We start from the raw sequence: 12434 nt of genomic DNA, 5'->3' as shown, positions 1-12434 counted from the left end.
TGGGCAGGAACACGAGATCTAGGGTTGATTTCAGGGTCCTGAGCTGGCTTCCTGGAGATGTTTTGGTTTTTGTCTCACTACGAACTAGTGGATTATAGTTGTTATATTTTTGACAGTGGTCAGTGGGAGCCTCTTCGGACTGGCTCTTGAGCCCTTTAGACACACCTCCGGGGTTCTTTGAGGCCACACCCGGGAACAGGAAGTTCGATTCCTGGGGAGGTGGTGCATTTTGTGTCTTAGACCCGACACTACTGGGGCCCCGCTGCCTTCTAGGGGAAATGGAATTTGGGCACTGTCTGGGAACTTGATGTTACTGGCTTTTTTTCAGTGGACAGAGTAGGAGATGATGTCCACGTGCTTGCAAGATTACCTGCATCATGGGTTTATGCTGCTAGTTCCAGCTCAAGACCTCAGGGTTTTTTCTTAAGTCACCGATCTTTCTCCACAATGAAAAATTGCAGTGGTGATACTTCCCAGCAGAGGTACTCATGTCCTGAGGCCACTCTGCACACACCACAGTCTCCAAATAACCGTCTCCACGCTACGTCTCAAGTGTGAAATTTCCGAGTGCAGCTTAAGATGTTTTTTCAATTCTTTTTGCCCATGGGACTGGATTAATGAAATTCCTGTGTTTAAAGTCACTCTAAATAGATTCTCTCTGTGGGGCTGTGCCACCAACCTGATTCCACTTTGGTTGAGTTCATTTGTTTTATTTTGCTTTCAGTTGTTAGGAATTGCTTTTTTAAATTTTAAGTTTTTTGTGTGTAAAATATACACATGGTTCCAAATTTGAAAGCAAGGTGTATTCAGAGGAGTCCAGCTTCTGCCTGTCTTGCTGTTCACTGCTTCTCCCACAGGAAGTCACTTAACTGCTTTTATGGCTTTTTTTTAATGTGAGCAGTTACAGATTTATATTCGATTATGCACATACACAGAACGTGTGTGTAAGTGATAGGAAATGCACACTCGCCTCGCCACATTTCTCTTCTAACAAAACGTCCCAGAGGTCACAGTTCTCTGTCTCATGCCCCCCCTTCCAGGCCATCGACAGCATCCACCAGGTGGGCGTGTACTGTCTGGCCCTGGTTCCTGCGAACACCTTGCCCAAGGCCCCTCTAGGAGGGATTCACGTTTCTGAAACCAAGCAGCGCTTTCTGGAGGGGATGCTGCACCCATGTAACGTGTTAATGTGCCCTCACACGTGTGTTACCAACCTTCCCAAGCCTCGCCAGAAGCAGCCAGGTTAGTGTACATCACACAACACGTCTATTCCGTCTTCAGACTGCGGCAGCTACACTTGTGTTTAACTGGTGCAGCCCTGTTGAACGCTCCATCTCTGGGATCGGGGCTAAGAGCCAGAGCGAACGGCACACCGGGTTGGTCCCCACCTCCTGCCCCCCCGGAAGGAGAGCACAACCTCACGTCCCCAGCATGGGGGTTCCCCCCGCCTGTTAGCACCCACCCCAGGACTGGATTCAGGCCTGGCGTCTGAGCTGTGGAGGCTGCTCCCTGGGGGCAGAACTGATGATGCCTGAGAGCAGCCCTGGAGCTCGGAATCTAAAACGCCGCCGCCGTGGCCATCATTGTGCCGTGGGGCGGCCGGCCACGCCAAGGCCACGGGGCCTGTGGGCGCCGCGCGTGCCGCTCCTCGGCTCTGTCATCAGCCACTGTCACTGGGTTGACGGGACCTAGGAAGCCTCAGCAAACGGTCAACTTCCCTTCCCTGGTTTAACTCTTATGTACGGTTTTTCATTCCTTTGGTTATGTAAATTTTTAGTAAATGCTAACCTTTGTTGATTATTAAACACAAAAAATACCATTAAATGAAACACAACCAGTAAAACAATGAGATAAATACATTAAGAGTTTAGCTGTGGCTGAGGTCAGATCATATCTCCCCAGGGCTTCTGCCATGTCTTCATCTGGCTCGTTTGTAAGAGAGATTCTGTTTGTCACTTAGTGTAACCCTTGTAGCTGGTTTCCCGAACACCTTTATCATAGTGAAGAATTAAATGCCTGCCTGTTCAAATAAAAAGCTGTGTGATGATTACCTCTCAGACGTCACCCACCTCTCACTCGCAATCCCCCCTCGTTTTCTAGAGGTTGGACCAGCCTCCATGATTGTTGGGAATCTGGTCGCTGGGAAGAGACTCGCTCAGGCCTCAGGGAGGGAGCTGTCTCACCTGGAGGACAGTGACCAGGCGAGGAAGGTAAGGGCGGGCGGCTGGGGGGAGTAGGGGGCCTCCCTGACGGGTGGGAAGCCGCCAGCTCTGAGCGCCCCCCGCGCCCCGCAGCTCCTGTTCCTGCCCGACGTGCTGCGCTGGCGGGCCAGCACCACGCCCGAGCACCTGCTCTTCCTGCTGCTCAGCGCCAAGGTGAGGCCGCCCGCACCTGCGGGCCACGTGCTGCCTGCCTAGGAGAGGGGCCGAGGTCTGTTTCCCAGCCGTGGTGCTCAGACTCGAGGCCTCACGTTTGGAGAACAGCGAGCCTTGGCACCCAGGCCCCGGCTGGCCTGCCTCTCTCTGTGGGAGCCTCAGCTTCCACACAAGCCACACAGTTACCTTTCTGGGGTTTTTACATTTAACAGGAAAATTCTCATTACCTTGTCTTTTGATTATGAATAGTATACATGTAAGTACTCCTAAGTGAACTAAAAGGAAATGTTTATTTTGTAAAGATTAGGAATTTAGACTTTCTACATTTGTTGATAGCTTTAACATGACAAATACTGCTTACTGCCCTGATCCTGGGTACATTTCAGTGGGCGTTACACGATACCAGGGGCTTCTAGGGTATAAAGGAGAAACTGTAAGTTGCGGGCCAGTAGACAAACTATGAAAACATGAAAAATAACAATGAAAACCCTGCATGACTTGCTGTCAGGCGCTCGCGGGCCCACGAGGACGCTCGCGCTCTGACGTCTTAGAAACACTGGCCTTGGGACTTCCCTGGTGGTCCAGTGGTTAAGACTCTGCACTCCCAATGCAGGGGGCCCAGGTTCAATCCCTGGCTGGGGAACTAAGATCATGCATGCTGCATGGTGCAGCCAAAAAACAACAGCGAGAGAAACACCAGCCTGGCTTTCAGTCCTGCTCGTTACTGACCACTGCTCCTTCATTCAAAAATATTGATTGATGCCTGCTACATACGCAGTGTTAAAGAAGATAAAAAAGGCCCCTGTTCGCCGGACAGTGAATTAAGTCTTCCTGCTAGAAAACCAGTGCTCAGGAGAAGAGCTGTCTTCCTGGTTCACATGTATCTGCAGATCTGGAAGGTGTTCAGTAGACACTTGTTTTATGGCTGATGGAATTCTAAAGCCAATAAGTAACAGTTGACCAAGATAAAGTCAGCTCATGGTGAGAAGCTGAAAATCAGTGCAGCCGGGGCTGTGAGGCGGTGAGGCCAGGGCACTGGACTGACCCCAGGCGTGAGCCGTGAGGGGTGTGACGGGGCCCGTGATCCCAAGCGATTCCTCTGGATTGTAAGAGGGCAAGGGTGGGAGCAGCGGGCCAGGGGGCCGTGGTCCAGGTGAGAGATGGCCATTCAGAGAAGAGGACGTGGGGATGCAGATGCGTGTGAGCGGGGGTCAGAGGCAGGCCCGCGGGATCGAGGGTGGCCTGCGTGGGGGCTGAGCGCCTGTGCAGATGGGCCGCTTCCCAGGGAGGAGGGGGCTGTGAGTGGGCGTGTCCAGAGATGCCACCAGGAGCACGGTCAGCCCAGAAGACCCCATGATCGTCTTTAAAGCTCAGAGCTCAGGAGGAACCAACAGAAGACCACCTGGCCTTCTCCAGGTGCATTCCAAAAACTTGTAAGTTTTTGCACTTCTTTTGGCTTGTCAACCTTCTCAGGTTTGAATTGTCCTTAAGTCTCCAAGGATATGCCGGCCTTCGACCCGGGAGGAGGCCTGTGCCTGGCAGGTGGTGTCCCTGGCACGAGGTGGCCCCTAGCCTTGGGGACTGGGGGGGGGGCTCTGGGCCTTTGGTCTCCCGGCGCGTGCCCGGCATGGCGCTCTGTACCTCAGCTTGAGTGTGAGGAGAGTCTGACCTGCTGTGCAAAGCCCCCGGACCTGCGTGGTGGGGCCCCGGCCGAGGAGCAGTGAGGGGTTTGGACGCTGTGCCGGGCTGTCCTGCAGGCCAGTGGTGGTTAGGCTGAGTGGCGCCGTACTTCTCCTGAGAAGGGCCGAGAGAGCTGTGAGGCCTGACTCGGGTCGGCAGGGGGAGGGAGGGTCAGCTCGGAGCTGGTCCCCAGCCGAGCTCTCCTCCGCGGAGAACCAGGTGCGGGGCGCCCCGCCAGCCACTCGTCCACCCAGGCTCCCTGAAAGAGCAGCCTGCGGCAACCCAGGCCCTGGGACTTGGTGGATGGGGTGCCTGAACATGAGTCAGGGTTCAGCTTAGGGGCGTGTATTTACTGTTTCTCATTTGCTTATGTGTGTTTATATTCAGGATAAGGGTTGCTTTTAGGGAGGGAGAGGATGGAATTGGGGGCGTATGTAGAGTGGTGGTGATTTATTTTATAAAAGAGACATTGAAACAACGTGGCAAAATACTAGGTAATGAAAAACTGGATATTTATTACATTATTCTTTATAATACTGTTATATTTAGAATATTTTATCATAATGGCCAAAAGGGTTTTCTTCAATCGCCAAGTCTTTGGCCGTGGTGGACGACCAGGCTCTGAGAAGACTGCAGACGGGTCTGGGGTGGCACCTGTCCTGGTACCTGACCACAGGGGCTCAGACACGGGCTGTGCACGGAGTGTCCATGGGTCGTCCCCCGCCCCCCGCTCAGCAGTGCCCACGATTGCTTTCCTAGGGCACAGTCACCAGCACCACCACCTGCATCCAGCTGCACAGAAAGGCTGAGAGAGTGGCCGCTGCTCTGATGGAGAAGGCCAGGCTGACCACCGGGGCCCACGTGGCCCTGGTCTACCCCCCAGGTAAGGACCTGCCAGCCTGCCCTCTGCCCGTGCCCACCCTGCGCTCCCGTCACGCGTGCCTGCACCCCTGTGAGCACTTGTATGTAATTGTGAGTCCACTCTTGCCTGTCTTAGTGCAGCCTTTCCTTTCTGTTTGCTTTCTTCATCTGGCTGTTCTTCCCGCATCTCTCCCCTCATCTCTCCCCTCTGTTTTATTACTAGAAAGCAAACACCCTTGTAACCACCAACCAGGTCGAGAAATGGATCTTTGCTTTTCCCGTCCCAGCCACCTCCTCCATTCTCCAAAAGTAGCCTCTGTCCTGACCTCTGTGGTCACCATTTCTCCATAATTTGATCACACAGATGAGCGTCCTAGTCATCACAGTTTAGTCTGCCAAGTTTCTTTAAATCTGATATATTTTTAAGTCTCCTTTAACGTGCAGGCTGCCCTCTGTCTGTCTCTTCTGTGGCCCTGGAGCGTCCCCGCCGTCTGGAGTGGCTCCTTGTGTGCCGGGCTGCTGCTCCTGGGCTCCCACAGGGAACCCCAGTCAGACTCCCTCGCAAGACCCTAAGCGCTGTCGGGCTGTTTCTTTCTTTTGCAGAATTAGCACGCCGTTGACATTCTCTGTCCCGCATTCATTAATGCTTTAAGGGTCACTAGACGGTGGTGTTCTAACTCTGTCCTTTCTTTCTCACTTATCAGCCATAAACTATAAACAGACATTTGCCCTCATTAGTATCTGGTCACCCAGTGGTAGAATTCAGCTGTGAAAGGTAGAGTAAGTGTTGCTTCTTTCCTTCTATCAACAAAATGAATTCTGTTTCTCGTCACACTCTAGTGGGAGCTGCTCCCACGTCCCCGGGTGTGACCTCCTGTCCTGATGCCTCCTGCTGTCTGCTGGGACCAGGTGCCCCGGCCAGTTCTCCGTGGAGCCTGGTGTTCACAGCACCAGTCTGGGCCAGGGGCTCGTCCCTCCTGGGCTGGCCGCTGGCCGTTGGCCCTTTCCTTGAACAGAGCTCTGATTTAAAATGAGTGTAATAATTATATCTCGGAGACAGGCAGTGCCTCATGAGTTCATATTGTTGCACCCGATCAGATTCAGGGTTACAGGCTTTTACTGAACCCTTCTTGACGTTCTGTCTGCTTTACGCCTGTGTCTCCCTTCTTCCTTACTGAGAATCCTGATTCTCCAGGATGGGAGTCGATAGAATTCAAATATCCCAAGATCACTCACTTGCTTTATCCTGTGTCACAAGCAGCACCCCCAAAATAACGGTAGTAATATGTGACCACCTGTGTGATTTTTGGAAGCAGCTTAAATATTTCCACACGTGCTTTCTCCACCCGCTTTCCCTGTAGCTGTGCTCTCTGTGTCGCCGGGGCGGGCGGGGCTGGCGGCCTGCAAAGCCGGCCTCTCTGCACCCTCGGTGCACTGGTGCCTGCATTCAGTCTCTTTCTGCCACGCTGGTTCTCTGATTGGTTTCTCGGGAAGGGTTCATGGGAGCAGTATCCCTTGAGTTCTTGCCTGTTGGTAACCATCTGTACACTTCGTAATGAAAGTTGTTTTTTGCTAGATAAAAAAAAACCCTGACTCACATTTTCTTTTCTTGAGCCTCTCAAATATGTGTCCATTTTCTCCTGGCCTTAAGCATCAAGTCTGACGATAATCTAATTTTCTTCCTCTTATGAGTCACTGGCCTTTTTGCTCTAGGTGCCAAAAGGACATTTTTTTTCCCTTCTTAAAGTCCGGCATATGGTTCTAACATTGATTATTACAGGGCAGCGTTCTCTTACCTAAGGAATCTTTGGAAGGCAGCTACGCTCACCACTATACCATCAATGCCGTACAATGTATAAGGTATCTTTAAATAAGAAGCTGCAAATCTTTTTTTTTTTTAATTTTAAGGAAGTTTTCTAGAACTGTAGTCTTTTCTCTGTCCCTTCCCTTGCTTTGATTTTCTTTGCATCTCCTTCCTGCTCCCATGGCCCACGTGTTAGGTCTTCTCTGTCGTTTTCTCCAGGAGTGTCTCCGTTGAGTTTCCAGTCTCCTCTTCGTGGTTTCTGTGTCCGTTGTCTTATTTGCTCTTGGGCTCCTTCTAGTTCCATCTTCGTTTCTGAAATGATTTTTTATAATTTCTACTTCTTTCCTCATTTCTTTTTTCTAGTTCTGATTTTGGTTATTCTTTCATATCTTGCATCATTTTCTTAATGCATTTTAGCACATGTTAAAATGGGCTGAAGTTCTTATCTGCTGACTTTGTCCGGACAGATGACGATCTGCCCCTGATTCTTTTCCTTGTACCTTGGGTGGGACTTGGCCCCCGGGCCACCCGCACGGACCCCACCCCCCACCCCGTCTCTTTCTGTGCCCCGCACCCTGAGCCCCGAGCTCCACTCTGTGGCCTCTCTGTGTTGGGCTGGATTGCTGGGCCCAAACCCTCATGGCTGCTCACGGGCACCGGTGAGTGGGTGAACGGTTTCCGTCCCTCGCCCTCTCTGATCAGACCCTCAGTCGTGGGAACAAGATGCCTACGTCTCCCCAGTCTGGACGTCTGGGCCTCCTGGGGGCTCCCAGCCCTCTGGGCTCCCTCCGGTGCCACCTGGCTCCTGTGGAATCCCCTCACTCTGCCCAGTGCGGCCCCTACAGCCCATCCTCACCATCGGCTCCATCTCACCCGCTTGGCGCCCGCTCTGTCTCTCCTGCCTTGTCTTGGGGTCTTGGTTCTGGGAGTTTGCTGCTTGGCTGTTAGGGGATGTTTTTCTCCTGCGTCTGGCGCACGGGTGATGGGCACTCGAAAGACCTTTCCCTTTCCCTGGCGGCCTGAGCCTTAGCCGGAACAGGAATCACAGATTTCTCTGTCTTGGTAGGTGCTTCGCCAGGGTTGTGGGTGATTTTCTTTTTTCCCCCCTTTATAAGTTTGTTGTTGTTTTGCCTGGAAGCTTGTTGGTTCTAGTTCAGGAATTTTACTGGGAGATGCCTGGGTCTAGGTCCTCTCTCCCTTTCTTGCCCACTTAATCTTCATATCAGGAAAATGTTCTTTTTCGTTACTGCCTTTTCTCCCTCTTTTTCATGCTTCTGGATCTCCTGACTCAGGTTTTGGGTACCGTCTCTTTTCAGTGTGTCTGGCAGGACACGACTTGTACTGGGCACTTTCTCTCTGCTTGTGGGATCTGGGGGCCTCTTTCCAGGGGCTGCCATGGAGGGCTCCCTGCCCGGCAGCCAGGGCGAGCTGGCGGCCCGGCTTGTTTCTGGACTCAGCTGTGTGGCGGCTTGGACACTCCAGAACTCCCACTGGCATTACAAATATGCTGCTCTTTCCGGTCCTGGGAACGTGCGGTCATTTTTCTCCAGCACTGATTGCAGCTCCCACTCTTCTCGTCTCCCTGGCCTCAGTGTGAGGCAGACATCACCCCGGCCTAGATGAGGCAGGGACGCAGCTGCTCGGGAGCCCCGGCCGTCACCGTCCACACCCAGCGGAGAGCCTGGGAGGACCACAGCCACGCCGGGGCTCAGGGCTGCAGCTGCAGGCGTGCAGCGTGAGGACATGCTGGGGGTGAGGGACGCTGAAGTAACAGGAGAATAGGAGAAAAGACAGAAGGAGGCCCGACGCCTCCCTCTCTTTGGGGCATGTTTGACACTGTTTATACAAAATGTTTATTGAATAAAGGAAAATGCTTGGTGAAGTTATGAATTTACAACCTTACCAGCAGGTGGAGAGTATAATTAATAGCTGGAGGGCAGATCCCACCCTCCTTGAAGGCTGGGAATGGGTGCAGGTATTTTGCAGATGCACACCGGTGTGTGTGTGCATGTGTGCACGCGCGTGTGTTGTGCATTTCCTGATTTCCTGAGGGGCCAGGACTTTCTTCTCAGAGGGGTGTGTGGCCCTGGGGTGACTCTCTGGGAGCTGCAGACAGGTGGGGTGCGGGCAGGGACAGGGCTGCCCCGCATGTTCGCCTGGTGATGCCAGGACAGGAGGAGATGCACACGCAGGGACGGCAGGAGCTGCATGAGCTCGTGGAAGTGAGTTGCTGATGGTGCTTTCTTGTGTTCGGTTTGGTGATACCTTTGTGGCGCGTTGGGCAGAGTGGCCCTGCTGGGTGTGAGGACACTCACACACGTGTCGGCCTGCCTGCTGGCTCTGTCTCCTGAGCTGCCCACAAGCACAGCGCAGATGGGTGGTCCCTGGTGGGTAGGCTCAGGCCTGTAAAGATGACCGTGCTGAGCACCCCTGGCCCTGATGGAGCATCGTGAACTTGTAATCTGGTGAAACCCGTGAGCTGGGTTAAACGTTGCGTATTTATTTTGACCCTGGAATCAAAACAGCCTGAGACTGGTGTCTGGTAGCCAGATGTTGTCAGGCAGGGCCTTGTGTGATTTGAGGACAGCTTCTGGAGGAGTCTCCAGAGTGTGAGACTCAGCTGTCCTCAAGTCGGACTGAGTTAAAGAGGGGAAGATGGGTTAGAAATGTACAGTTCCCCCCGGTTTTAATTATGGAGAACTTGAAACACATGAAAGAGTTGAAGGAGCAGCAAGTGGTCCCACGTTTTGGCGCAGGGTTGAGAGCAGGGCAGGGACATCCTGGCCCATCCCCAGGGGTGTGGGCCTCCCTGGAGAAGCGGCCAGGTCCCCCATGTCAGGGTGCAGATGCACGCGAGAGGTGCGGGGCTTCCGGGGTGGGCAGCTCACCCACCCGCCCTCCATGGCCTCCTCTGGGCCGTGACTGCGCACCCCCCCACGACTCTTGACCTCCCCGTGTCTGGGCGGGGGTTGACCTGCAGCGGGGGTAGCTCTCTGTCCCTCCGTAACAGCGCTGTTTGGTGCACACCCTGTTAGTGTGGAGGAGGGTGGTTTTATTCAAGCACAGCAGGTGAGGCCCCTAGTCTTTCTCGTGGATCCATGGCCCTGGACGTGGGGAGCCGCCTTTGACCCGCTGACGCCCTCTGACCATGTGTCTCCCCAGGGGTGGACCTCATTGCCGCCTTCTACGGCTGCCTGTACTGCGGCTGCGTGCCTGTCACTGTGCGGCCCCCGCACCCCCAGAACCTCGCCACCACACTTCCCACCGTCAAGATGATTGTGGAGGTAGGCAAGCACCACAGCCGGCAGGGCGGACCTGACCGTGGGCCCGTGTGCAGTTTGCTCCCAGGCGCCGAGACTCACTTGTGCCTTCAACCCCTGTGCCCTGCAGGTCAGCAAGTCTGCGTGCGTCCTCACGACGCAGGCCATCACGCGGCTGCTCAAGTCCAAAGAAGCACTGGCCACCGTGGACGTCAGGACCTGGCCGACCATTCTAGATACAGGTGCGCGTCCTTGCTGTGTTGGTGTGCTCGCTGGCCCCGCCAGGATCAGCCCCCTTTCCTTCTTTTGTTGTAGGGATTGCGTTGTCGCCACGTAAACATAAAGGTTGGCTAAGAACAGCTTAGCAGCTTCAGTAAATGGTGAGAGGCGACCAACAGGAGCCTTGCCGGCTGGGCGCCTGACAGCCTGTGTCCACCAGCTTGAGCCTAGAGCCAGGCGCGCAGAACAGAGGGCGGGTGGTGGGGAGCAGAGGTCCTTCCGAGGCCCGGCGCCTGTGGATGAGCTCCCCTCACTGCCTGTCATGCCCACGCAGCGGTCGGCAGTTGCGGGGACATAGACGGTGCCCACAGCACACACACAGCCGTCCTGGGTCCCCATCATGGGTACGTGCTCCTACGCCCCAGGAAATGCTTGTGGGCCCCCTCTGCCTTGGCCTGTTGGGTCAGCCATCAAGACACCCCAAACCAACAGCACCCTGCAGGCTCCATCGGTAACTCGCGCACAGCCACATGGGTGCCAGCCGGCAAGCAGAGAGGGGTCCCTCCTTCCCCGTCGCACCTGGTGGGTATAGGTGCCTGTCCTTGCCCACCAGGGCACTGCCCACGAGAGGAAGTCAGGGACCGTGTTGTCAGTGGCCACCTGCCTGATACCAGCAACAGGCACGGGGAGCTGGTCCAGGGCGGCTGGCGGGGCACCCAGGGGTGGGCCCAGGAGCAGATGGGCTCCGGGGAGTTCCCTCACCTCACCGCTCCCTGCCCTCGCCTCGCCTGTGCGCAGTCAGTGCTGTGCCCATCTCATGGTCCTGAAGGAACGCGATGAAGCACCCAGAGCCCTGGGGGCCCATCCTTAGCACTCACTGTGCATAGAGATGTCAGTAATCCTGGCTCCATCACAGGCTCTGGGACCCTGGCCAAGTCCCTGCTCCTCTGAGCTGTCCTGTGGGGCTCTCTCGGCCCATCTCCAGCCCTCCGTGTCCCCCTCGTCCCCTGTCCCCATCACCACATGCTCGGCGTGGTCGGCGAGGGTCCATTCCACGTGACCTTCCCTGCATGCACGCGCGGCCTGCTCTCCCGCAGCCTGACTTCTGCTCTGAGCTCCCCAGCTCCCTATGCGCGTCCCGTCTCCTCTCTCCCCACGAGAGCCTGAGATAGCATCCGCGCCACCCGTGTCTCCTGACCGACAGATGACATACCCAAGAAGAGGGTGGCCAGCATCTTCAGGCCCCCGTCCCCAGACATGCTCGCATACTTGGACTTCAGCGTGTCGACCACGGGGATCCTGGCGGGTGTGAAGGTGGGTTCTCTGGCTGGAGCTCCCCTCCACTCCGGCCCCTGGCACAGTGGGCGGGCAAAGGGCAGAAGGGTGTTGGCTGCAGGTCTGTGCAGGCCCTTCCTCCTCCCAGAGCTTAAAGCAGCAGTTTTACTCCTTAAAGTTTGTGTTAAATACCAATAAACCCCAGGATTAGGTTAGCCTGAGAGTGATGCCTATTTTAGGTTTTAATGTAACGTCTAAACTTTCTGATTCATGACTATCTGGCCTCGAGGACCAGGTGGCTTGGATGAGTCTGTCACATTAGCAGGCACCAAACGCTCCACTAAAATTCTCTATTACTGTGAACTCTCACCTAGAAGATTCATAGTGTGCCATTCCTGGGTACTGACTGGTGAATGTGGGATTGGGGCCAGCCACCCTTTCAGGAAGCGAAGGTGTCCGGCTGCTGTGGGCAGCAGGCACTGCCGTCAGCCCTCCCTCTTCCCTCACGTCACTAAGCAGAGCTTTCCTTTCACTCCTTAAGATGTCACACGCGGCCACCAGCGCCCTGTGCCGCTCCATCAAGCTGCAGTGTGAGCTGTACCCCTCCAGGCAGATCGCCATCTGCCTCGACCCCTACTGTGGCCTCGGCTTTGCCCTGTGGTGTCTGTGCAGGTGAGTGTGCAGGTAGAATGTGCAGGTGAGGTGAGTGGAGGGTGGGTGTGCAGGTGAGTGGGGCTGAGTGTGCGGGTGAGTGGAGGGTGTGTGTGCGGGTGAGTGGAGCTGAGTGTGCGGGTGAGTGGAGCTGAGTGTGCAGGTAGGTGAATGGAGCTGAGTGTGCAGGTGAGTGGAGCTGACTGCAGGTGAGTGGAGGGTGGGTGTGCGGGTGAGTGGAGCTGAGTGTGCAGGTGAGTGGAGCTGAGTGTGCAGGTAGGTGAATGGAGCTGAGTGTGCAGGTGAGTG

General features: G+C 55.0%; 1 protein-coding gene across 18 annotated transcripts in view; it reads left to right on the top strand.

The window, feature by feature from the left end:
* Window positions 1–12434, top strand: part of DIP2A (disco interacting protein 2 homolog A) — a 93138-nt gene that overhangs the window by 69627 nt on the left and 11077 nt on the right. For 15 of the 18 annotated variants that reach the window (XR_014015995.1, XM_081235980.1, XM_081235969.1 and 12 more), the window contains 8 exons: window positions 1041–1242; window positions 2101–2210; window positions 2295–2375; window positions 4815–4938; window positions 9883–10004; window positions 10111–10222; window positions 11404–11513; window positions 12016–12146. Coding sequence is in view for 16 of the 18 variants with exons in the window: in XM_081235980.1 (XP_081092106.1) it covers window positions 1041–1242; window positions 2101–2210; window positions 2295–2375; window positions 4815–4938; window positions 9883–10004; window positions 10111–10222; window positions 11404–11513; window positions 12016–12146 (992 nt within the window). In the remaining 2 variants the exon portion in view is untranslated. Of the gene's footprint in view, window positions 1–1040; window positions 1243–2100; window positions 2211–2294; window positions 2376–4814; window positions 4939–9882; window positions 10005–10110; window positions 10223–10533; window positions 11243–11296; window positions 11514–12015; window positions 12147–12434 lie in introns of those variants that run through there. The other 3 variants (XM_081235973.1, XM_081235971.1, XR_014015996.1) reach the window with 3 other exon arrangements.

Source organism: Mesoplodon bidens (assembly GCF_964165515.1).
Source record: "Mesoplodon bidens genome assembly, chromosome: 5".
In the NCBI taxonomy this organism is placed as follows: domain Eukaryota; kingdom Metazoa; phylum Chordata; class Mammalia; order Artiodactyla; family Ziphiidae; genus Mesoplodon; species Mesoplodon bidens.
The sequence above is the reverse complement of the archived record's forward strand: the minus strand, read 5'-3'. Positions and strand labels throughout refer to the sequence as shown.